The sequence below is a fragment of the Canis lupus genome, chromosome 17 (assembly GCF_011100685.1).
Source record: "Canis lupus familiaris isolate Mischka breed German Shepherd chromosome 17, alternate assembly UU_Cfam_GSD_1.0, whole genome shotgun sequence".
NCBI classification, from domain to species: Eukaryota; Metazoa; Chordata; class Mammalia; order Carnivora; family Canidae; genus Canis; species Canis lupus.
In genome coordinates, this window is record NC_049238.1 from 55,667,907 (window position 1) to 55,692,965 (window position 25,059).

Consider the following 25,059-nt stretch of genomic DNA (forward strand, 5'->3'; position numbering starts at 1 on the left):
ATCACTAACCTTTTACTGCATTTGGTTTGTCACTTGAACATATATACAATTTTGATGTCTCTGGAACCTATCAGAAGAAATTTATCACAATGGCTGCCTCTGGGAAGGGAAATGAATGAGTTCGAGGGAGGAATGAGCAGAGGAGGAAGGCTTACTTTCTGTTCTCTGCCCTCTTGAACTTTTGAATATTTTATTATATATAAAAAAATAAATGAAAAGTTATAGGGGTGTCTCTGTGAAAATTGTGAGGTCTGTACTTTAAAGATCTCTATTCCAATTAAAGAAGTCAGAAATCTGGGGGCCCCTGGGTAGCGCAGTCAGTTAAGCATCTGAGTTTTGGTTTTGGCTCAGGTCATGATCTCAGTGCAGAGTCTGCTTGAGATTCACTCTTCTTCTCCCTCTGTCCTTCCTGCTTGTGCTCTTAAAATAAATAAATCTAAAAAAAAAAAGTCTGAAATATGAAAAAGTAAAAGGGTAAAAGTGAAAGTCAAAAGATCACCAAGAGTGACCAAATAGGGATAAGGGACTGTTTTTCTTAATAGAAATCTTCCAGCTGGTAAACAAAGAAAGAATGATAAAATTAATTTACAATCATTTGCGACCTCTATTCTGTCAGTGGTCAACAGCTGCTTATTCAAAAAAAAAATCATTTATGTTTATGTGCCTCCTGATGGATGTACGCACCACTGCCTGGAAGGATTCCTGCCAAGGTGATCCTACATTGCATGGCCTTCTAGACCTATTTATCAGTTAAAAGGACATACTGGGGTCAGAGGAACATGTTAAATGACATTGCCTGTCCCTAGGCAATAGTTGCAAATGCAGAAAGATATTTAACTCAAGAATATACAAAATTAGGAATAAGAAAGTGGAATTAATTATAAATATAGAAGATGTTTTAAGTGGTAAAATGTAATATTTTATGCTAACAATGTGAAAACTTTAGTGAAATAGATGATTTTCTGGAAAATATTAGATGACCAAAATTAGAAGAATTAGAAGAAAATCTGACTATTAAGTCTAAAAAAGGTTTTTGGGCTCAGGTAGCATGCCAGTCCTGGGTCTTCTGCCCTCCAATCTACTACATGCTCTTCCCCTGCTAGGCATTATCTTTCGGAGGATGTCCCCTTCAGGTTCTTCTTCCCAGATTCCTTATCTGCATTCTGGTAGATTCAGGTAATGAGAGATAATTGGAAGGCACACAGGAGGCTGGAGGTAGGGGGAGGAGAGAAGCCAGGATCTGTCCTATCCTACTTTGCCCCTCATGGAGTCTCCTCCACTTGTTACCTCTTTTCTGGAACTCAAGCTCCAGCTAGTTACACCAACCTGATTCCAGCTTCCAATTCATGATTTTAGCCTTTGGACTCTAGTAACACCTCTTCCTACCTTTGTTCCCTCCAGATTAGGAGTGACAGTTATTTCTACTATTGCTAATTTTACTTGGTTGGCTTTTGGGTTCATTCTATCTTGATTTCTCTCTTTTTAAATACTGTGAGTGGTTTCTGTTTTCTTGATTGGACACTGACTGATACAGATGGCTTTACAGATTTAAGTATTTTAAACACATGAAACAAATACTTCCAAGGTACATATTTTTCAGAGCATAGAAAAAGGACCCTCTGGTCTTATTTTATGAGATTAGCATAGTGTTGATACAGAGCTTGTACATACAGCAGAATAAATCTATAAACAAGGTATAAGAAATGGTTTTCATATGGCTACCTAATTTGTGACAAAGATGCCACTGAAATTCAGCACAGGAAAGGATGCTCTTTTTAATAAATAGTGTTGGGTCAACTGAAATCCACTGGAATAAAAGTGTTCATTGATCCTTTATTTCACACTCTGTTTCACAGTATACCAAAAAAAAATTTTTTAACACATAGGCCTATGTATGATTATTAAAGCGATAAGGTCGTAGAAAAGAAATACAAGAGATATCTCTGTAACTTTAGGGAGGCAAACATTTTTAAAACAAGATATAAAAAGCATTTAAAACAAGAGAAAAACTTAATAAATTGGATTTTTCATTAAAATTATGAAATATTCATCAAAAGACAACATTCAGAGAGTGAAAAGGCAAGTGACACACTGGAAGACAACCTCTTCTCCCCCATCATGATAAGAACCTCATCCAGAATATATAAAAAAAACTACAAATCAAAATAAAAAGACTAAGAATCCCACAGGAAAATGGGAAAACACTTGAAATAGGCATTTAACAAAAGAGGATATTCAAATGACAATATGCATATGAAAAGGTGCTCAATGTCATTTGATCAGGAAAATGCAAATGAACCATAATGCAATAACACACTACCACCAAAATTAAAAAGACTGTTTAAGACCAAGTGTGATAGAAAACTAGAATTCTCATACTTTACTGATGGCTAAATTGGTTAAACCACTTTGGAAAACTGTTCAGTAGGCTTTTAATTTTTTAGCTTTGAGGTATAATTCATGTACAATACACTGCATATTTTTAATGTGTATAATTTGATAAATTTGACATATGTATGCACCCATGAAGTAATTACCATAGTCAAGAACATAAACACATCCACCACCCCCAGAAGTTTCCTCAAGCCTTTTGGAGTCCATCCCTTCTCTCTATTCTTCACCACTTCATCTGCAGGCAACCACTAATCTGCTTTCTATCACTATAGATTAGTTTGTCTTTTCTAGGATTTTATATTCATGGAATCATACAGTATGTATTTTGTATTTAGCTTCTTTTACTCAAGTAATTATTTATAATTCATCCATGTTTATGTGTCTATTGATACTTTTTTATTGCTGAGTAGTATTCCATTGTATGGCTGTAGTTCCATTTGTTGACCTATTCACCTGTAGATGAACATCTGTGTCATTTCCAATTCTTTGTTATTACAAATAAAGCTGCTATCAATAGTAATGTACAAGTCTTTGTGTGGATATATGCCTTATTTTCTCTTGGATAAATACTTGGATGGAATGGCTGAGTCAAAGGTAGCTATATACGTAACTTTTAAATGAATGAGCAGTAGTTTTTAATAGAGCTAAATGCACGTATGCCCTGTGACCCATCAAGTCCATCCTGGCTATGTTCTCAAGAGAAATGAATGTGTATGTCCACCCAAAAATATGTATAATCATGTTCATAGTGCTCTATTCATAATAGCCAGAAAATGGATACATGTTCAACTGTCCCTGAATGTAGCCAGAAATCCTCCACCAATGTGGCGCTCCTGAGTTGCTTCGAGTCAGTAGCAGGTATTTGTTGTTTAGAAAATCTTACTGTTATCATCACTCTATTACATATACCCTCAATACTCCTGCCTTTCACTCTTGCCTGTTCTTGTCTGTCACAGCCGAAAACTCCTAAATTCAGATCTCCTCCTTCTTCCTCCCAGCACCTGAGGAGCTGAATGTGACCAAAGAAAAGCATACCCCCTTGTGACTGGTATCCCAGTTCTTCTCAATTATAAACAGTTCAGAGCCCCTAGGGGGTATTTGGAAATGCGACAGGGACCATTTCTTGATCATCACAATCATTGAGGGATGTAAGTGCCAGGGATACTAAATGCTCAAGTGACAGGCCTGCTCAAAAGGCCAATAACATCTCCACTGGAAAACACTGCTTGACCATAAACCTCAAGTAGTTAGTGCTGCCCATAATCATGCTGTAATTCTGTCATTGACTCCTTTTCCCACTCCCCTAGACGACTTTTATCTCTTCTCACTTCACACCTCCAACACCTTTTTCTTCCTCCTCATTTTCAGCTGAAAACCCTATCTTTTATTCAAAAGAAAAACCAGGAAAGCTCAGAAAAAAAATTTCCACTTTCTCTTGATATCTACCAATATACCTACAACCTAGCCATGTACTCAGTGTCCCCTACTGTCTGATGGGTCTATTTTTTTGAGTCATGGACTGGATCCCATCCCCTCTCACATACTCAACAATTTCCCTCCTGCAATTATTGTATCATCAATGTTCCCCTCTCTGCTCTATTATTCCCATCAACATATAAACAATTCATATAGTTTCACAATGCCAAAATATTCTCCCTTGACATCATGTACCCCTTCACGTTTTAGAAGGTGATAATTTACAGGGAATCAGGTCACCTGATGAGATTCCCATCTCACCAGTGACCTTGGGTGGCTGGCTTCTGTACATCTCTCTGTCTCATCTATAAAACGAAAAGGTGATACTAGTTAACTCTAAGGTTCCTTCCCTGATTAACATTTGATATCTATGACATATCACCTCACAACATACATACCTGGGAAGGCACAGAGCTAGGCTGTTTAAGAAAGGTGTTGCGCAGGGAGTGAAGGGATGGCTAAGCCACACACTCCACCTGAAGAAATGGGACATGGGACAAGAACACAAGTAACTCATCTACAAGGAAGTTTAACAACAAGAGCCTTAAAATAGGGATCAAGTTCAGTGTGGGGGAGATCAATGAGCTTTGGGAAATTGGTGGAGGTTTCCTGGAAGGTAAGAGGTTCATGACAGGTCTTAAAGGATACTCAGAGGAAGAGCATAAATTCAGAAATGGAGAAACTCTGGTAGGGTTTAGCCCAATTTCTTTGGAGGTAAAGTAGTGGGGAAAAGAGGAAGCTGTAAAAATGGCTTGGGGCCTTATCATTGGAATCTTGAGGTCTGAATGAAAAGCTAGTTCCTTTACATGCAGCATGGAAACTAATGCTGAAAAAAAACTAAAGATGATGGAAATCAATACGTTTTGCAGCCCAGCTTGAGTCCTATATCCAACATGACATTGTGCAATTAATTCCAGTCTCTAATAGAGTGAATGGGGCTAAAATAAAAAGAGAATCATCTGACTAATTTGGTCAAAGCACATCTAGAAATTGTCCAAAGAGAATAAGTAAGTAACCCCAAAGTACTGTTGTACCATATATTTTTTTTCTAACTATAACTGTACATTTAACTCTGGAACCTAGTCTTTCCATATCAAGAACATTCTATTCCAAGTTACCATTGGAGAATGCCTATTTCTTATGTCATATTGGGACATGCAGTTATTTGGGTGGTTGCCAAGACAAGTCCTGTCAGAGGAAGGACAAATGGTAAACGACCAAAGTACTCAGTTCTAAGATCAAATATACCTCCTCATTTAATTGTTAGCACACTCTTGGTTACTCTGTATAAGGCTCAACATTAAACACTTCAGCAGTGTTCAATAGCCTCCACCACTGGTACCAGCTGTGGGGTTCAAGAAGCTGTATGGGGAGTCTCAGAGTCTGAATTCCAATTCACCAATTCACAGGTATCCTTAGGAAAGTAACTGCCTACCACTATGGGCAAATTGAAGGCCTGGCTACTTTAATACCAGGTTCAAATCCCAGCCTTGCCACTTAATTATCTTTGTGCCTCAATTTCCTCACCTGCAGAATGGGGAAAATAAGAGCTCTAGCTTTACAGGATTGTTGGGAGAACCAAATGTGTTCATATTTTTAGAATAATGCTTGGCATGTGGTAAAGGATTACAAACACAGGCTATTGTTATTTACCTCAACACACTATTTCAGGCTCTCTCTGAGGTTACATCATTGCTTACTGAGGATTTTAAATGCAAAAGTCAGGAACATAGTTTCGGTATACTCAAAGGACTGTGAAGCAGAATTTAGGATGCTCAGAAATGTGACCTTATACCTCCACTTCTTCTCCCAGACTCACTGGTGTGATCAGAGACCCCTGGGAAGAAAGAGAGAAGTTCTGTCAGAATTCTTTCTTTGATGGGGTCATAGTCCTCTGATACAGCACATTCTTCAGGAAAACTCCTCCCTTCATCCACCACTTTATCCACTTCCATCTGCCTCCTTCAATTTCTTGGTGGTTCCTTTTCTTTTTTCCCTTTGGCTGATTTATTGATACCAACTTTTCTTTTTTTCTTACCTAGCCCATTTTTCAAGTGTGCTTATGTGTATAAGGACAACAGGGCAAATGTGCCAAAGGTCAAAGCCTGATAATTGGGTTAGAATATTAGTTTCTCTGGTAAGAGGTTGAGAAATGAGTGCAGAGCTTCTAGGCTCACCCGTGGGAGAAAGTGCTTTGGGAACCATGTAGTGGGCTGGACTTAGGAGATCTCTGTTAGCCAGATTTCCTGTGCAAAACATGGAGAACATGCATTTTATATTCTGGTGTGCCTTCCTCACACCTGATGCTAAGAGAGTTAAAAATCCAACTCAGGAGTGCCAATAGGAATGTTCTTAGACATGCTGCAAAATTCAGTTGAGCCCAACATACTCTCAAATATGATTCTCTCTGGAAAATCTCTGCAATGTCACATCTCACAAGAACCATGACCAAACAGGAACATGATTACCATGTAATCTCTCTGGAATAGCTGCAAATTCAAATAAGTTCCTTTTCCTCAAATGTTCACTTGCAACTGTCATACCACATGTCCTAAATATTTATTTGAAAACCATAAAGTGTTAAAACTGTAAGACAGGAAAGTACAGTATGGTGTTTGTCCATAGGTTATCCAGAATAAAGGTCAGGACTAACAACTCTCTGCTGGAATGTGTTTGTTTTCAACACTTTACAGCAAAGTGAGATTCTTCAAATAAGACCATAATAATTTGGTATGGAGATGGCCAAACCTCCTGGCCTTTATCGCTGAACACAATGTCCTAGTCTACTCTAACTCATTCCGTGACATATCTGCTTAAGGAATCTTGACATTTTCGTCACTTCTTTTCTCTATCTCCAGGTTGGTTGCCAATTCTTGCTAACACTGCAACAGGATGTAATCATTGACCAAAACTCACAGGACTTTGTGAACTGCTTCTGTTGCACTGTGTTCTTTTCAGGAATTTGCCTTGGCAAAGTCCTTGCATTTATTATATTACATTTGGGTGAGCAGAAGCCTTTCTTAAAACTTGTAATGCTGGCAAAGTCTTACAATATCCAGACTCAGGGGGGAGTTGATCTTGATTTACAAAGGATGTGATGATGATATTACTTCTAGTTGGATGTAGTTCATGATTTACCTTCACAGCTATATTTTGAGGTGATACAGTATAAGAGAAGCATAAGGTCTAGGGGTGCCTTGTTGGCTCAGTTGGTCAAGCCCCCAATTTGTGGTTTCATTTCAGGTCATGATCTTAGGGTTGGGAGATGGAAGCCTGCATTGGGCTCCACAGTCAGTGTGGAGTTAGCTTGAGATTCTTTCCCTCTTCTTCTCCCTCCCCATTTGCCCCTGCCCTCACTCTCATGTGTGTACATGTACCCTATCTCTCAAATTAAAAAAAAAATTAAAAAAAGGATAAGCATAAAGATGAGATAAAGGCCAGATAGGTAAGAAAACTGAGAAGCTGAGGTTCAAATCCAGGCCTTCTACTCCTAGAGCCTGGGTTCTTTCTGCAACACTCTACCAAGTTAAGTGGTATGAACAAGGAAAAGAAGAAGGAAAAGAATCTTCAACACTTAAAACATCGCACACTATCAGGTCTTTCTAAATTGGGACAGGCACTCTCTCATTTGCCAAAGAAATCCATCTTTTTTATCTTTTTGCAAATAACTCATTTGATACCAAAAGTCATTTAGCTCTTTAGATATGTAAACAAGGCAAGACTGATTTTCTTGCCTCCTCTACTTCCTACCTTCTCCACTTCCTAGCTGTAATGCATATCTCTATAGATACATGCCTAATTTCTTTTCATGATAGTACAGTATAAAGTAAAAAATGAGAACAAACAAAAAATATAGAAATGGGTGTGAAACAGTTAACTACTGCCCCTACCCCAGCAGTAAGTAGGCTATTTTTAAAATATAGTCAATGAGTACATATTTATAATGTCATGTCCAGAAGTAACTATAAAAGGCAGGGCTTCCAATTAATGTGAGAATCCAGGATGGCACTTAGCCCAATTAGTGAAAAAAAAAAAAAAAAACATATTTGGTGCAAGTATTGTGGTCAGGACTGTGAATACTATGGTGTTCAAAACAAATATTGCAAGTATGACCTCTTCAAGTGTATGGTCTAGATGGGAAGTTTTTGTCTTTCAACAAAACCCACCTGGAGGGTTAATAAAACTACTCTGGTTAATGTAGAAATGCAAAGAAAATATTATGTAGCAGGCAGCATCCAAAGCCCTATTTGAAGAATTGGCTAACATTGGTCAATCTGATTACTGTAAGGATTTCCCAAGTAGCAAACAGGTAGAGAAATGGCTGCAGCAATAGAAATATAGCTGATGAAGATTCTACATTGATTCTACATTTTTTTAGAAGGTTCTACATTTTAAAGCTTGACCTTAGAGTAACTGCTCACAGTGACAACCCCTGAAATTAGTTGCTGTGTAAGAAGGAGGTCATCAGTCCCTAGCGGACTGGAGGGGTCTCACACCATCCTGGGTCACACAAGAGGATGAATGATACAAACCGGCATGATGAGAAAGGATCTAGATGAGAAAAGGGCTTATAAATCATGTATTAGCCTCTTGAAGATGTTCTGCTGGAAGAGGGGTTAGCAGGGAATGAATGAGTCATCACAAATTTAAGTGGGGAGTTGGTGGCTCCCTTTCTGAGGATGAGCATGTGGTCCCAAAACAAGTTCAAAGGGCAGATGTTAGTATACAAAGAAAGACTGCAAAGTGAGACACGAGATGTTTTGGACAAGGAAGATTCTTAGAATCATATGGAAAATAGTAAAGTGCATAGCAAAAGAGTTTAGAATCACAGTCTAGCCCTGATTAAGTAGAAAGTCTATATATTTATCACCATGCAGTAAGTGGATCATTGATTCTATGTGCTTCCAGATATTCAAATATCAGATATAGGGCAGCCATGATGAGTTACGCAAATACAAAACACAGCAGCTGTTACTATGAGATTCCAGCCCTTTTCTCTGCTCAGCCCAGGAGGGCGCCATGGTCATTCTTATTACAGTGATGCGAGCAGCTGCAGCTGTAATCAGTTAGTATCCCAAACATGACCTTTTTGCGACACTTGGACTAGGCTTTTTCCAGACCTCTCTTATGAGTAGGAAAGGACCTATTAACTTGCTTTCTATCAAGATTCTCCCAGGATCCTGGACTGACTGAAGAGGAGCTGATTACATTTTAGTGCAGATAGGAGAATGGACAGAACAGGTGGGAAAGAACTGATAAAACAGACATTGCTGGGGATCTCTGGGTGGCTCAGGGGTTTAGCACCTGCCTTGGGCCCAGGGTGTGATCCTGGAGTCCCCAGATCGAGTCCCACATCGGGCTCCCTGCATGGAGCCTGCTTCTCCCTCTGCCTATGTCTCTGCCTCTCTCTGTATCTCTTATGAATAAATAAATAAAGTCTTAAAAAAAAAAAAAAACAGACATTGCCTAGTCCCTTCCGGTTAAGAATTTTGTCCATCCCCTGTTGTGATAGAATTGGTCATTAACATCAGACTCACAGTTGTTCTGTGTGTTTGCAGAACATTTTAAAATATCATGCCCCTACCAGGCTATAAGATACATGAAGTTAAGGACTCTTGTGCAAGGCTGTATTCCCATGGCCCAGTGCATGGTAGCTGCTCAATAAGTATTTTCTGAGGAAGCAATAAATTTGTATCTATTAACCTTAGTAAGACAAACACAGTAGTGCATGTTCAATTACTCACAACTGCAATTGATTCTTATTCATACTATTTGTGGTAGTTGTGTTCTATTAAGTTGCTGGGAACACTAATTCCAAGGAGAAATACAACATGAGGTTCCTTTGAACCTCTAGTCAAAACATTTTCATCAACCAACCCATAACTTTGTTTTCTGTACGTTCCTGTTTAAGGATCTCTTATATGGTTGACACACTAAGAACTGAACTCATGGCCAATAGCACTGTACAGCTCATGCCTGAATGAATCTTATCTAGCCCATTTATTTCTTCTGCAAGAAACATCGCAGCCTTTTTTACATTTAGGAATACTAGATACCACTTTAGTGCTACACTGGGAGCCATTTTAAACAGAGGAATCAACAAAGGACAAAAATGCAAAATAACATGGCACTGAATGAATCAAAAACAGGAAACTTATTTACAGCATGAGAGCTGAAATGAGAGGGCAGAGCGCCACCTTGTTCCATCTCAATTATCTAGCTATCATTAAGAAAACACAGAACCTCTTTGGTGTGATGGAGAAGAGAGTAATGGACCCAAGAGGCAGTTTACAGTTCGCACCTGAGTGCCTTGCAGTTCCCCCAAGTATGTGGGGCCTACTGAAGAACTACTTTCATCTGGGGCTGATTACATAAAGACAGGAGACATTAAGAAGTGTGGCACTAAATAATCACCAAATTATAAAATGCAAGGTTTAGCAGGTACTCCTTGAACACTGAAAAAGACAAATTTGGAACAAATGGAAGATTATATCTCACAAAGTAAAAATAAAAAATAACATGTCACTGGCTTGGAATAGCTTCAGAAGTTCAGAGACATTCACAGGTAGATATTAAGTAAAGGCAGGAAGTGTTATGGGATTCTTAATGCACTGCACTCAATTTTTTTGGACTCTGCAGAAGTGATGTGAAATGCGTGTGTCTCTTGTCCGTCTCTTACCCTGATGGGGGCATGCTGACAATGGTGCCCAGGTTTGTGTAGGGGAGTTTTACCTGAGCAGCTCTCTGGTTAGTAGTAAGCATCCACAGTGCCCATTCTTTCTTTGTGTGTGTGTGTGTGTGTGTGCGCGCGCGCGTGCCCAGCAGTCAGGAAACAGGAACAGCTCTGGTTAGTTAGGCTTTCAGGCTCGTTTTATGGGTGACTGTGTCTCTACCATCCCAGGAAACTGCACACAAAACTCCTGAGTAAGATTACCTCATCACATAAAAGCCTTCCCACAGGCTTCCACGCCTTGTGGGCTTAGTGTAAGATTAGTTTCTGACTCTGGGTCTCCTATTTGGTCATTAATGAGGCAATTTGGGACCTGAAACCCAATCCTCGATTATATTCAACCTTCCTGGAAAGAGCAAATTAATGTTGTGAAGCAAGGCTAACCAAAGGAAAGATCATTTGGCTGTCCATAAAAAAGTATCATACACAGATTCTCTTAACTCCGATGTCTTTCCTGCTCCTAGGACTCATCAAGTAGTTCCCAAATCCTGACTGATCATGTGGTTCCCCTGCTTCAGACCTTACTTCTTTGACACCATAAGTATAAACACACTTTATTTTTCTTTTAGCAATTATGTAAGTCTACTGGATGTCAGGGACTGTTCAAGGAGAGAATGAATACTGTAATGAACGAAACAGAAAGGTTCATACCCCTGGTTGTTCATATGTACGTATATAAATATGTCAACAATGTGGTATTTTAACTGGTATGGCACTGGCACTGACCAGTCAGAAGTGTTAGCCGTAGTCTTGGAGTAGGGTTCTGGGAGGGTAGGTAGTATTAACCCTTTAGATTGTATGGAGAACCAGGAAAACTGGGGGAAGGGATAGTAAAGTGCATTTGGAAGACTCAGGATAGCAGCTGTTCTCGTATGGAAGTATTTCAGTACTTTTAACAATTGGTGTGGTTGAATATGAGCCTTGGTAGTAAGTGCCATGGGAAAAATTAAATGGTACACAACAAGGCCAAAGTGTGAATACAGTGACTTGTACCAGAAACAGGAGAGAATACTCATGTTTTAGAATGGAACTTCTTTGGGGTTGGGATGCAATAAACAGTGCAAAGGGAGTAGCAAGTGAATGCAGTACCTGAATGTTTTTTTAAGCCACCATGAGCAACAGACTTTGTTTTTATAGCATTCTGTGAAGATAAAATACCCTTAATCTTACTGTTTACCTAAAGTGAGTCATGATCTCAAGGTCCTGATGTAAAGAATGAGGGTATGTAAACAACAGATGCTTTATAGGAGGAAATAAAAATTAGTAATGTCTGATTTTAATGTCTAAATATTTAATAACTCTCTCTCATGGTCTTAACAGGAGACCATGGTATAGAACGTACTATCCTAAGTAAATGACAAGAAGTAGAAACAGCAGAAGGCCTGTCCTAAGTAACATACTAGATTCAGATTTGGTTGGTCTTTAGGCAGTAAAGAGTGAATATTTCCTTCCCAACTGTATTTCTGAAGACAAAAAACACATATTAGTCTTAATAGGCTGTGGTTTCTCACTTTTCATGTTGAAGCACTTGGGCTCAATAAAAGTCGTTTTTAAGTAATAATTTTTGAGAAAGTGACTTGTAAGGGGATCAAGAGTTTTAAGAAGTATGTCTGGGAGCTATGGGTGCCTATAGAGAAGAAAACATTTTAGGCCTTGTTTAGGTTCCTTAATATCATGATTTCAGGAAAAAGAAAGAAATAAGAATCTCCAAATCCTGTTTCCATGCTTATGAGAATAATATTATTCAGAGTATGTGAACAGCATCTTCTTTCAATAGTTTGTCAAATACTTAAGGTTTCTTAGTTTGAGATTTATCTGGAGAAATGATCCAGACCTTTACAATGTTTCTCAGAGGTGTCCCTGACCTATGAAAAGATTAAGAACCACTGGCATAATGGAAAAATTCATTCATTCATTCATTCATTCATTCATTCATTCATTCATTCTTTCATTCCACGAGCATTTATGCACTATTATATATCAGGTACTAGTCTAGGCACTAGGGATATAGCACAGAATGAGTCCAGTGAGGTCTCTATTTTCAGAGTCTGTATTCTACTGAGAGGGTTGGAAGGGTTTATGGGAGTCAAACACCTTAGATACTGGTATTGTAAACTGAAGCAGGTTATTTGTCTCTCTGAATCTCCATTTCTTCATCTGTAAAGTAGGAATAAAGAAGGTAAGAACAAAAATGATTCAACTATCCAGCACAAAGGTATAAATTCAACAAATAATTATTATCAAGCTCCCAACACCAGGAAGAAGTAGTTAAGGTTAGAGAGATATCACTACTTCATTTTTATAGATAAAAAAGTTAAGCTTAAAGGGATTACATGGATTGTGTTAGGCAAGGGAGTGATTAACATAGCTGTGATCTGGGCTAGCTAGTTGATAGGTTGACTGGCTCTTGATTTTCTTCTTCCACATTCCTTTCCTTACTTAGGCCTCTGCTGGATTCATCAGCTTTAAAGAACCATTGAATTATTTATTTAAAACAGGGGTTGGCAAACTATGGCCCACTGCCTGTTTTTATATGGCCCTCAAGCTAAGTGTAGCTTTTACAGTTTTAATTGGCCAAAAACAAAGAGAAATAGTATTCTGTTATACTTGAAAAATCACTTGAACTTTAAATTCTAGTCTCCATAAATAGTCTTATTGGAATAGAGGCATGCCCATTTGCTCAAGTATTGTCTATGACTGCTTTCCTGCTACAGCAGCAGAGCTGAATGGTTGTGACAGAGACCATATGGCCTGAAAAACCTAAAATACTTATGATCTGGCCCTTTATCTAAAAAGTTTGCCAACCTTCGCTTTAAAATGTCATTCTCTCTTGAAAGAAAGACACACCAAATACATTATACATTTTCTGAGTTGGGAATGTGACATAATTTAAAAATTAAAGAGCCAAGTGTATCTGATAAGTCTGGAAAGTGAGACACTTTGATCACAGCAATTAGAATATTTAAATAAGACAAAAGCTAATATTTATGAGACTTTCAGAGTATGAAGTCATTTGATCTTCACAATAACTCTAAGAGATAAGTGCTCTTTACATATGAGAAAGCTGAAATTCAAAGAGGTTGGGAAACACATCCAGGTCACATAGCTAGTAAATGGCTGAGACTATGCTTCTAAAGCCATATAATGAATAGCCCAATAGTGGAAGTAAGACACTCTATATAGGTAGATTCACCCAATCTTCTCTGCCTTTCCAAAACCTATTCCCTAAAATTACCTTGTGGCTAGTTTCTTTATTTCTCCAAGGTCCTTCTTTTCCTTCTGTAAAATGGGGAAAATACCTAGGTTGCAAGTTTACTGTAAGAATTAGATATTTACAATGCCTGGTATCCTGTAAATGACAGCTGCTGTTATTTCATTTGTGTTGTGCAGGAAATGTTTTTCTAAGATGCGTGTGTAGCAATCTGCTAAGGCAACTCTGGAAGCAGGGGAAGGTGGCAGCTATGAGACAAAAAAGATAGTTAAATACATTCCTTTGTCCCTGAAAGGCCCTGCAATCATCCCAGGCTGCCAGTTGCTTAAATTGGGCAGCTTATTCTCCTGGAGAGGGTTTTTGCACCCATGGTGAAGGAAAGGAGCAATAAATGCTGCTGAGGTTGGGATAAGGGGGTTGGCAATCCATTCTCGATGGTCAGTTCTTTAGAGCTGATGGACAGTGCTCGCTTCCATACAAAGGGTGGGCCTTATGTAAGCATCGACATCGGCATGGGGACAGAAAGCAGCTATCATGCTGGTTAGGAAAGAGGGGAAGCAGCACTTGAGAGGTTAAGGGAGAATAAGCAGTTGCAAGTTGTACTCTAGAATTCTCTGTTGCGAGGAAGAAACTGGGAAGATTGAGCTACCTAGGAAAGGGCGGTGCCACTGCTTTGAACCACAGGTGTTTTTGCCTGGTCACTAACCCAGGGGTTTCTCTCTCACCCGGGACCAAAGAGCCATTCCTTTCTTAGTGTGGGCCAGGCACTGTGCTGAGTGTTGCGACTATATTTTCTCAGGTCTTTCTCACAACTGTCCTGTGAAGTAGTTATGGCTAGCAATACTTTATAGATATGAAAACAGACTCAGAAGAGCTAGGTGACTCCATACCCAGAACAACACTGCTAGTAAGTAAGCATCAGTCAGGATTTGAATATAGTGTTTTGACATCTATGCCATGGCCCTTTCAATTACTCCTCAGTTGCTACCTATGGCTAGTGACTTATGGGTATTAATTAATTCAACAAGTATTTGTTGAGCCACTGTTCTCCCAATAAGTGCAACCTGGAGACATGGCTTAGGGGGAGGACATACTGCAGTCAAGCCCAAACAACACAGGAGGGAGGGTGGAGGAGAGTGAGAATGGAGGATGACTGGTAATGGGTATGGGGCCTCCCTTTAGGGTGTTGAAAATGTTCTACAAGTAGATAGTGGTGATGGTTGTACAACACCGAGCATACTAAGAACTACTGAACTATACACTTTAAATGGGTGAATTTTATATGTCAGTTACTTTTCAAATAAAGCTGCTAAAAAAAAATAGAGAAAATTAAAAGATGAACATACCAAAAAAACGATATACTCCACAAAATTAGAATAGAAATAGGCATAGTCATGAGAGCTTTTATATCCAAAAGAATATAATATAGGATGGTATTATATTACAATTTGATTTTGGTACATGTCACAATAAATTAAAAACATAAAAAACCAAGCAAACAAAAAATCCTAGACACAAGAGTGTTTTTACCCTATGCCATTCCACTACTGTGAACTAAAAAAAAGGGGGGGGGGGGAAGGGTTCTTGCCTTTTTCTCACTTCTTATACAGTTTCCATGGGGGTTATGTGAGGCTCCAAACTGAATTATCTAGGACAGCATTTTCCATAGCAACAAGATGGATTCAACAAGGAAATGTTAGCACCTTATAGTTCTGGTCTTGCACTAAGTGCACAAAGAAAACAAGTGTGCAGCATGTCTGGGCTTCACTTACAAAATTGTAAGTTGATTGATAACCTCTGCAGCTAACTCCTGAATTCTGGTCCTCCCCTAGAACTTGGCTGAGCAAGTGCAACTTAGATAAAAAAAATAAATGATAAATAATAAATTAAAAAGAAAACACAAAAACTTCTTGAGAGGCCAGAAGAGGGAACGTTAAAGCCAAGCAGCTGTGTGGACAGTTAAACCAAAGGGCTATAGCTATAGATGGCAGAAGGTCATTCTGAAACTACGTACAACATACATGATCTGGCTATGAGTCCAACCTGCCTTCACCTGCCTGAGCCTCTACCTCCTCCTGTGTTTGAGAACCAATGCCCCACTTTATAGGAAGCTTTAATGCCTACTTTACACCCTATTCATAGATTCATAGATTACACCCTACCTACAAACAATGTTTTTTAAAAAATCAATGTTATAATTTACAATAAGCATTTCAAAGTGAAAATGTCGTCAGACATTATCTAACCTAGAAGACATAATGGAATAGTCAGATGCTTAGTATACCTCCTATGAAAAATAAATTTGGATTTTAAAGAGGAAAAAGGCCATTCCACCCAAAGTCATAATAAACTGGTCTTATTTGTATTTAATAAGAGAAGTAGGACTCACAACCCAAATCAAGCAACCGACTGCTAAGTGGAGGAAATCAAGTAGAATGAGGATTTATCTGTAATGTGAAGCCAGGACAATTTTCTTATGCTGTGCTACGGGATGAGGCAGTGAGGTATCACACAGGACATACCTTCTATACTAATATCCCACATGTATGGAGAGCCATGCATTCCCTGAACTTAAAGAACTTACAGATGGGTTAGGGATGCTGGATCAGAAATTCAGTCATTTCCACAACATAGGTTATTATTAGGCTTCTATAAATATTTTTTAAAACAGACTTTACAAAATTCAGTGATAGCCTCACATTTCATGTACCTCCACTACCTTAATAATATGTGCAAGTATGTTTTAGTAAGTAGGGAAAGAATTTGAATTTGATACATACTATCTCTGTTAATAAATAACTGAGTTCCTCTTACAACTCTCTCCTGCTATCTTCTCCTAGCACCCAGTTAGGGAAAAAAAACGCCAAGAGTACAAAGCCCAGCCAGAGGTATGCTTGTTCATTTTTCAGAACTCCAAAACTTATTTTAGAAAGCTAAGAAAAGATAGAAGACTTACTTGAAACTATTTTAAAGGACAGAACAATTTTTAAAAATGGGTTTCACAGGTGAAAATTAAGATGTTTGCAGACTATTTTTCAGAACTATCAAGGATTATAATAGTGGTGGGTGGAAAATTCTTTTTTCTGCAACAAAGCTGCATTGAGATTCAGGAAGATCTCATGTTATCATTAGTTACAGATGATAAATGTGCAAGAGCACAGTAATGTACAAGTTGAGCCTAATGATTCTAATATCCTTTTACTGGACTACAACCTAGCATGGCAGCCTTTAAAAAAAATTATATTTACCTTGTGTCAATTTCCTAGCACATTACACAACTGTTTAAAAAAAAATTAGCCGCTGCCCACCTCCAGAGAAGCATCATTAATTTTATGGTAAGAACTTTTGAGAAAATACAATTTAAAATTAAATAACTTTTTAAATAAGCAACTTATATTCCTGTTTTATATTATTTTTTATGAGTATAAGCTCTGAAGTAGGACTTGGATTTGAATCCTGATTCTCTCACTCAATATATAAGACAACATATATAAAGCACTTAGCAAAGTTGAAGGCACATAGTAAGTCCTCAAATGTTAATTATTATTATTATTTCTAATCAAAGCAATGGTAGCTCCCTTTTATAAACACTTACTATATGCATGCTTTATAAGTATTATTGCAGTTATTTCTCTTAATTATTCAATAAGATTATCTGTTTAACACCTGACAACCCTGAGGTTCAGAAAAGGCTGAGAAACCTGCTCAAGGTCAGAACCCCAGTGTGTGAAGAACCAAAGCATCAATGCTAGCTAACCATCATTAAAAATTCTTGTGTGTGTGGGAAGGGAGGAGTGAATGTAAGTGAGTGAGTATGTGTGTGTGTGTGTATTTAGTAGGGGATCCACAGGTATTCTCTGACAATTAGACATTTCTCATGATGATAGAGAACTTAGAAATAATTAATATAATATTTTGATTATTTATTGACATACCTGCCTTAAAACCAAATATTGCCAGGACGTTTCAGTGCCTAGGTTTGCATTTGTGTTTACTTGCACAGTGAAGTCGGGTTCTGCTTTAGCTGTGGGAGGCTTATGGAGAACATAGAGAACAGAGAAAGTGTTTCCCTTAATAGGGAAAGGATGCAGTCAAGCTAGATGAAGACCATACATCACTATGTACTAAACAAATGAAAGAGTCTGAACTGAGAAACACAGTGGGAGAACTGAGTCACCACATGGCACACAGCGCATGGCAGGTGCATGCTGACCTCAAAAGAACCTGTACTACAGTGTTCCATGCCATAATCACGGTACAAGTGACCGTTTTGTTTTGGTAAAATGTCATCATCCATCATATTTCACTAATTTTTTTTCTAAATTTCGTTAGTTTTGCTTTTATCTATTTATAAATTTCTTTGGCTTTATACTTGTGCAACAGCTATAAGCATAAAGCATTATATGTAGCTTTATGTTTACATATACTTAGTTAACATAATAAAGAATGGAATAAAAACACAGGAACTAAGAGAGCCTTCCTTAGTCAAAGGGGATGTGCATTATTCAAATTGAGAAACACTGCTCAGTACTGTCCTGCTTGTGTGCGTGGGCATCAGCAGGTCATTTAACCATCTACTTCATAGGATTTTTTCTAAAAATAATTTTATTTATTCATGAGAGACATAGAGAGAGAGGCAGAGACATAAGCAGAGGGAGAAACAGGCTTCCCATGGGGAGCCTGATGCAGGACTTGATCCCAGGCCCCTGGGATCACAACCTGAGCCAAAGGTAGATGTTCAACCACTGAGCCACTCAGGAGCCTGGATTTGTAGGATTAAATGAGATAATGAATATGAGTGCCTGGCCCACAGAAGGGATTATGGCAGTTATGTCTCCTTTCCTCAAAATAAGGAAAATATAGAAGCTGAATATAATCTAGGCTCTTTTATTTGTGGTCTTGGGACCAGGAGTATTGAAAATCATCTGAGCTTGTTAGAAACTGAGAATCCCAGGCTCTACCCCAGAGCTACTACTATATCAGAATCTGCATTTTAACATACTGCCAGCCAATTTAATATATGTACATTAAAGTTTGAGAAGCACTAGTCTAGATCCCCATAAAGAAGGCTGACAGTAAAATTTACTGCATTTTGTACTACTACTGTAGCTTAGTCTCAGTGATTAGAGAAAAGGTAGGTGTAAATGATAAAACAGAATGTGCCACCTCGGGGTTCGATATAAACATTACTATTTTACTACTGTTTCATCATAAGCTATACTTACACAGAGTGGGATTCTCTTTAAATGGTATCTAACTTCTAACTCAGAAAGACCAAAATACATTTTTAAATGCAATATATACATTCTAAATAAACAAATTTTAAAATCATGTTAATAAAAATTTTAGGTCTCCTGTGCCCAATAGTAAATAAAATCAGTTATGTATGTTAAGCTCATATTTAAATATTTTGGCCCACAAGAACTGGTCTGACAAAGTACTGGCTCAGTTTATGATGACTATGTGCTTACACTAGCAAAACACTGCAAAAAAAAAAAATAAATAAAAGTGTAACCGTGCATACAAAATGTATTCATTTTAATTGTTCAATAAAAATATTAGGTCACATTCAGTAGTTATGATTTTGTTAGTGTAATTCACCTAGAGAATATCTGCTTTTCTCCTTGAACTCAGTGGCCCTATACATTTAATGCTTACTTCACTTAAAAAGATTTGATACTGTTCCTGGAAGCAAAGAAAACAAAATTAATAACTAATATCCAAGAAAGCCACTAATATAGAAAATGACCTTAATATTATCAGCTTAAGGGCTATTTTGATAGAATCAAAGCTTCAACTATGTTATTTATCGCTCTATGTTCTCTACATATGGGCCATAGAAACCACATTCAAAGAATGTAATGCAAAGTGGATTACCATGTGTCTATACACATAATCATGTACATATGTAGGAAGGCACATATGTATGTGTTTGTTTATACATGCATATGTATATATGGTTTGGCCTAATAGGCAATTCTTATAATCTCTGGGTTTCTGATATGACCTAGATCACAGGTAGAGTCCTCCTTTAATCCTTCATGGCTTCTGGCAACCCTGAACCAAAAGTCAATCATACCATTAGGTATGCTATTAGTGCCAATATAGGTAGAACACTCAAGTGTGTGTTAATTACAATTACCATAACTTACGAGGACAACAATCTGAAACTCACTGGTCAACTCCAAGTTTAGAGGTGTATATCCTATCTTATAGTCTTTTGGGTCTTTAATACAATCAATCCACTGTTCTTAGAACCATACAATCCTTTTCTTTCTACTACCTAAAATTCTAATAATTTCTATTCACATGCTGATCAATATAAACTAATACATACACAATCGGGAAACACATTTTTAGCTTAAATACTGAAACTACATTTTATCACTTTCCATTAGGTATTGCAAAGAAATGAAACCATTACCTACAGTTTGGATTCACTGAATGATATTCTCAGCAAATAGAAAACAGGTAGAAATAGGCAAGCCATGTTTTTCTAAACAACTGTTTACACTTGTCCGTCTCTAGAAATGCAAGATATATTAATCCTTCCAGATTTCAGATATTTGATAAAAGAATTTATACCCATTTTCCTATCAAAAATACTCTAAAAATCCTGTTCTTTAGTCTCAAACTAATTGGATCCCTTCGGAAAAATAAACATAATAGAGCACCAGCCAATGAGAAAGAAGATGTGTATTACAGAAAATCTTGAATTACTTGGTCTCTAAGCCTTAAGAGTCTAATGAAGACATTTTTTTTCAAGAGGCTATTTTCACTATCAAGAAAATTGGATATAGATGAGTTAAGAAGATCCAAATAGATGCTGAAGAAATGTACTTGTGTAAGAAAATCCTATTATGCCTTGCATGAATTAATGAATTCACCTAATATTTTGTAAGTTGTTTCTTCCTCAATTCAACTAGCATTTGGCATGACCAAAGTTTAATTAAGTACTTGGTAGTGCTTTGAATTAACATCAGATGCTAGTACTCATCTCCACCCAGTCATCCTTTTATACTCTAATGTGTCTCTGAGAATGGCATGTGTTCTTCAGGCAACCCAACCTTTTGACAAAGGCAGATATATACCGAACGTTACATAATCATTTCACTCTCAAGGTCACTGTATTCCTTTGGTAGGACTTAATCCATTCAAACAACTATATTACATAACACTTTAGACAGTTATAAAAGCATGAACTTGGTCCCATACCAAATTTAGTTTCACTGAGAAGTGCAGCTCTTATCTTTTGTCACATTAAATTATGAAATGTGGTTGGTGTATATATATAGTTCCATACTACCTTTATACCCTAGGACATCAATTGAACTAGAACCTACTATAATATAGAAGCCTTGCTTGTGTTATTAGACATTCATATACTCATATGAATATGGCAAAGGGACGTTCTTTCAAAATTATTGCCTATAAGAAATGGTGCAAATCAATTCTCTTCCTTTCAAATGGCAAAGTAGCTTGCAGCCTCTATTATCTATAGAGGAAATGATTCAGGCCAGATGCCAATTTGAGATAGTCCACTTACAAAAAAGAAAAGTTGGCATATTTTTATAACCACTCTTAGTGCAAAGATACCTCAAATATGATCTAACAATAAATAGACTGGAAATGATGAAGCTAATTTTTCAGATTTTTAAAGCTCAAAGCTTAAGGGATATAAAGTAGTGCTGTTTAAGAGGAAGGTTACTAGTAGACATCTGACTGGCTGTCTGGATCTGATGACCTAAGTAACATACAGGAAACCCTTATCAAATAAGCATATACAAGGATAAGTGGCTTTGATTTCTGACACAAAGCAAATGTGCCCATTTCATGCAAAAGATATGAGTGCTTATCAAAGAAACATAAAGCCCCTTCTTGTTTGCACTGGAAAATAGAGGATGGGGCTAATCCAACTCGAGGGGGATTTCTCTGTCATAAAAGATGTATGTTTCCTTTATCCACTGAAGAATTAATATGGGCACAGAGGAAAAAGATCTTTGGAAGCACTGACCCTGAACACATTAGAACAGAAGAGCTCTACTTTTTCTTCTCTAAACTGCCAATGTACATGACGGAGTGAGAGAGATGGGGGCGGGGATGTAGGAATCAAAAGGAATATGAAGACACCCAGATGGAAATGATACTGGTTTGACCTCAATTCAAGAAGAAATGTTTAAAATGGCTAACAGATGCCTCTTGTTAAAAGTGTAGCACTGGGAGAGGAGTAGGCCAGAAGAAATTCTGGACAAAGTAGGAAGGAGGTCCTCAGGGTTGGGGTTTTTCAGTAACAACTCTTGTCCCAAGACAAGAAAAGTCACTCAAAAGGTGCCAAGGACAAGAGGAGTGCCTGGTAGTACCCTGAAGTACTTTTATTATCATTTTAAAAACCAACTGAGGTGACACCTACACGAACTCCCCTAGCATTCTGCATCCAGAACACCAAAAGCCCTTTCTAAATGCCAGCCTTCTATACCTCTGTGAGGTTGGTATCACAATTCTAATTTTTATTCATGAGCGAGCTAAGGCACAAATAGAGCCTGAGTGGTAACAGCAGTCTGGAATTCTGTGCACTGCAACACACTTCCTCCATTTGGACGTAGGTAAATCAAGAGACACTGCGAAGAAATGTCCTGAGAAGGAGGAGCTGTAAAGCCCAACAAAATCACAACTTTGGGGAGACAGCACACTCTCTAAAGGCTCACTGAAAATGGAGTCTAAGGAGATGCTTTTCACTTAAGAGTACTAATGAGTGCAATCCTTTAGAAGAAGGACACCAAATCACCCATGATTATAGGAAAAAGGTGGAAGATACAGTCTTCTTGTTTTCACCCACTGTTGAGACTAGAATAGTGGCAATCTTAACAAATCATATAATGCAAAATCTTAACCTTAACTGGTGTAGTAAAACGCTAAGACCTGTATTTTCCTAATGATTTTGATGCTTTGATCAGATACGTTCCCACATCCTTAATCCCAGACAATTCTTTTTTATCATAACTAAATTATCTATATCAAACATAATGCCAGGATCTGAAGCAAACAATGCATATGGTCAGCATACATCGGTTCTATATATTTTGAGAAACATTTAAGTACACAAAGGAAGCGTGCAATGTTAAAGAGATGGCATGAACAACATTGGTGGCTTGTCTAATGGAAAATCCAGTGTCCTTTCAGGAAACTGAAGATACTTAAAAGTTGCTCCCCAATTTCTATTAACAACCCTCTAAAAATGAACATTTTCATTTGATACAAATATACAAATTTAAAATAAGCGTGCAGTTCAGAATGGCCTACCATTTTCAGATTGCTTATGTGCCAGAAAATATACAGTCAATAAAAAAATACCAGAGAGGTGGGGACAAAAGGCTCTCTGGATCTGAACAGCAAAAATGAATTTCACTTCAATAGGTAGCAATTTGTGGAGAAAGTGATGTCCTTGGAAACCAGTAGCACTAAAAGATGGCAGGTCACAAATCTGGTGATGGGGGATAAGATGCATAGTAAGGCCCATTTTCCTGTGGAAGAAAAAAAAGATAAGAACATTAAATAATTTAATTTAAATGGGAATGTGAAAGAAAAGGATTTATAGTCAATGAGATCGTGTATGTACAATGTCTAGCACATGCCTGACCCTGAACAAGGTGCTCGGCCTTCAGAACAGCTCCACTGCAGTCAGCCAGAGCTGGTGTAGAGTAAGCAGAGGTAATCAGGATAATATTTTTAAATAACATTATTACTTGCTGGATATTCTATATGCCTGATACTTTATAACAGCACTTTTCTTTCATTATCCCTTTATATCCTCACATAATGCTATGAGGTAGGTAACATCCTCTTTTTACAGAAGAAACTGATGATCACACAGCTTGCATAACTCACCGAAGTTCACCTCACAATGACCAGAAGTGCCTGAATTTCAATCCTCATGTATTCAAATTTAATGCCCAGTTTATTTTGTTAGACTGGGTTGTCTCACTGTGTGCCAAATCTTAATATAGAATGATAGAACAAAACAGAAGAGTAAGGGCAAATTTTCTGACTTCATTTGGCTAACTTCATCTTAATAAAAATGAAGACAGTTAACTTTATGGTAGATGGACCTCTGATTACATTTATGGGACTTAGGATTCATTTCTCATTTTTAAGGAAAGTATCTGACAAATTGTGTTTTAGTAAACCATAAACAGAAATGCTTAGCATTAATGTAGGTAATAGGAATGGAGAATGAGAGATGAAAATAGCAGTGCTTTGGGGCACCTGGGTGGCTCAGTTAGTTAAGGGTCTGCTTTTGGCTCAGGTCATGATTCCAGGGTCCTGGGACTGAGCCCCACATTGGGCTCCCTACTTAGTGGGGAGTTTGCTTCTCCCTCTTCCCCTGCCTGTGCTCTCTCTCTCTCTCAAATAAATAAGATCTTTAAAAAAAAAAAAAAAAAGAAAGAAAGAAAATAGCAGTGCTTTGTGGTATATTTACATTATTTGTTATGAATGGAGCATTCACTCTAACTGGTTTTGAACATGGTAGGTGGTTAAATGTTATTTGAGTAACTAAGGGAATCAAAAACTTTTTTTTTTTTTTTAGAGACAGGGTGAGCAATGTAGGGGATAGGGGAGGAAAGGAGAGAGGGACAGAGGGAGACAGAATCTCAAGCTGACTCCACACTGAGTGTGGAGCCCAACATAGGGTTGGATCTCACAACCTGGAGATCATGACCTGAGCGGAAATCAAGAGTCCCACGCTTAATCAACTGTGCTGGCAGGTGCCCCTAAAAGCTCTGAAATTTTTCAGAGCAGATGCTCTGGAGTAAGATTGATCCTGGGACCATAGCCAGGAAAATAAGAGAAGATCTAGGAAAATTTACTTTCTGATTATAAATTTGACCAGGTATTAAAAAGATTTTTAAAAATTAGGTAGAAACAAATCCCAGGATTGGTTGCATTTCAGGATACTTGAAAAAAATTAATGAAAACTTTTTTTTTGTACTTCAGAGTTTCCTATCAAGATCTGTTATACTAACCACTCCTATATCCTCACCATGCATGGAAACCATGCTTAAGAAACATGCCTGAAGAGAGAACTCTATTTTGAAGTTCATCTGAAAAGAAATGGTTCACTATCCATCTTTAAGATTTCTCCATTTCATTCTACAACCATATGTTTTTAGGTTTCTATTATCTACATTAAATTGTGATAAAGTAAGAAGGGCGAATCTAATTCTTAATGCTATGAAATAGAGCTTTTTAT

The 25,059-nt window shown here is 37.7% G+C and overlaps 1 protein-coding gene across 6 annotated transcripts in view; it reads right to left on the minus strand.

Moving 5' to 3' along the window:
• Positions 1 to 1,813: 1,813 nt before the first annotated feature.
• GDAP2 (ganglioside induced differentiation associated protein 2) overlaps positions 1,814 to 25,059 on the minus strand; it is an 81,582-nt gene continuing 58,336 nt past the window's right edge. For 2 of the 6 annotated variants that reach the window (XM_038561903.1, XM_038561904.1), the window contains exon 14: positions 15,183 to 23,332. In XM_038561903.1, the coding sequence (XP_038417831.1) occupies positions 23,285 to 23,332 (48 nt within the window). In that variant the 3' untranslated portion in view covers positions 15,183 to 23,284. Of the gene's footprint in view, positions 5,708 to 15,182; positions 23,333 to 25,059 lie in introns of those variants that run through there. The other 4 variants (XR_005372658.1, XR_005372656.1, XR_005372657.1 and 1 more) reach the window with 4 other exon arrangements.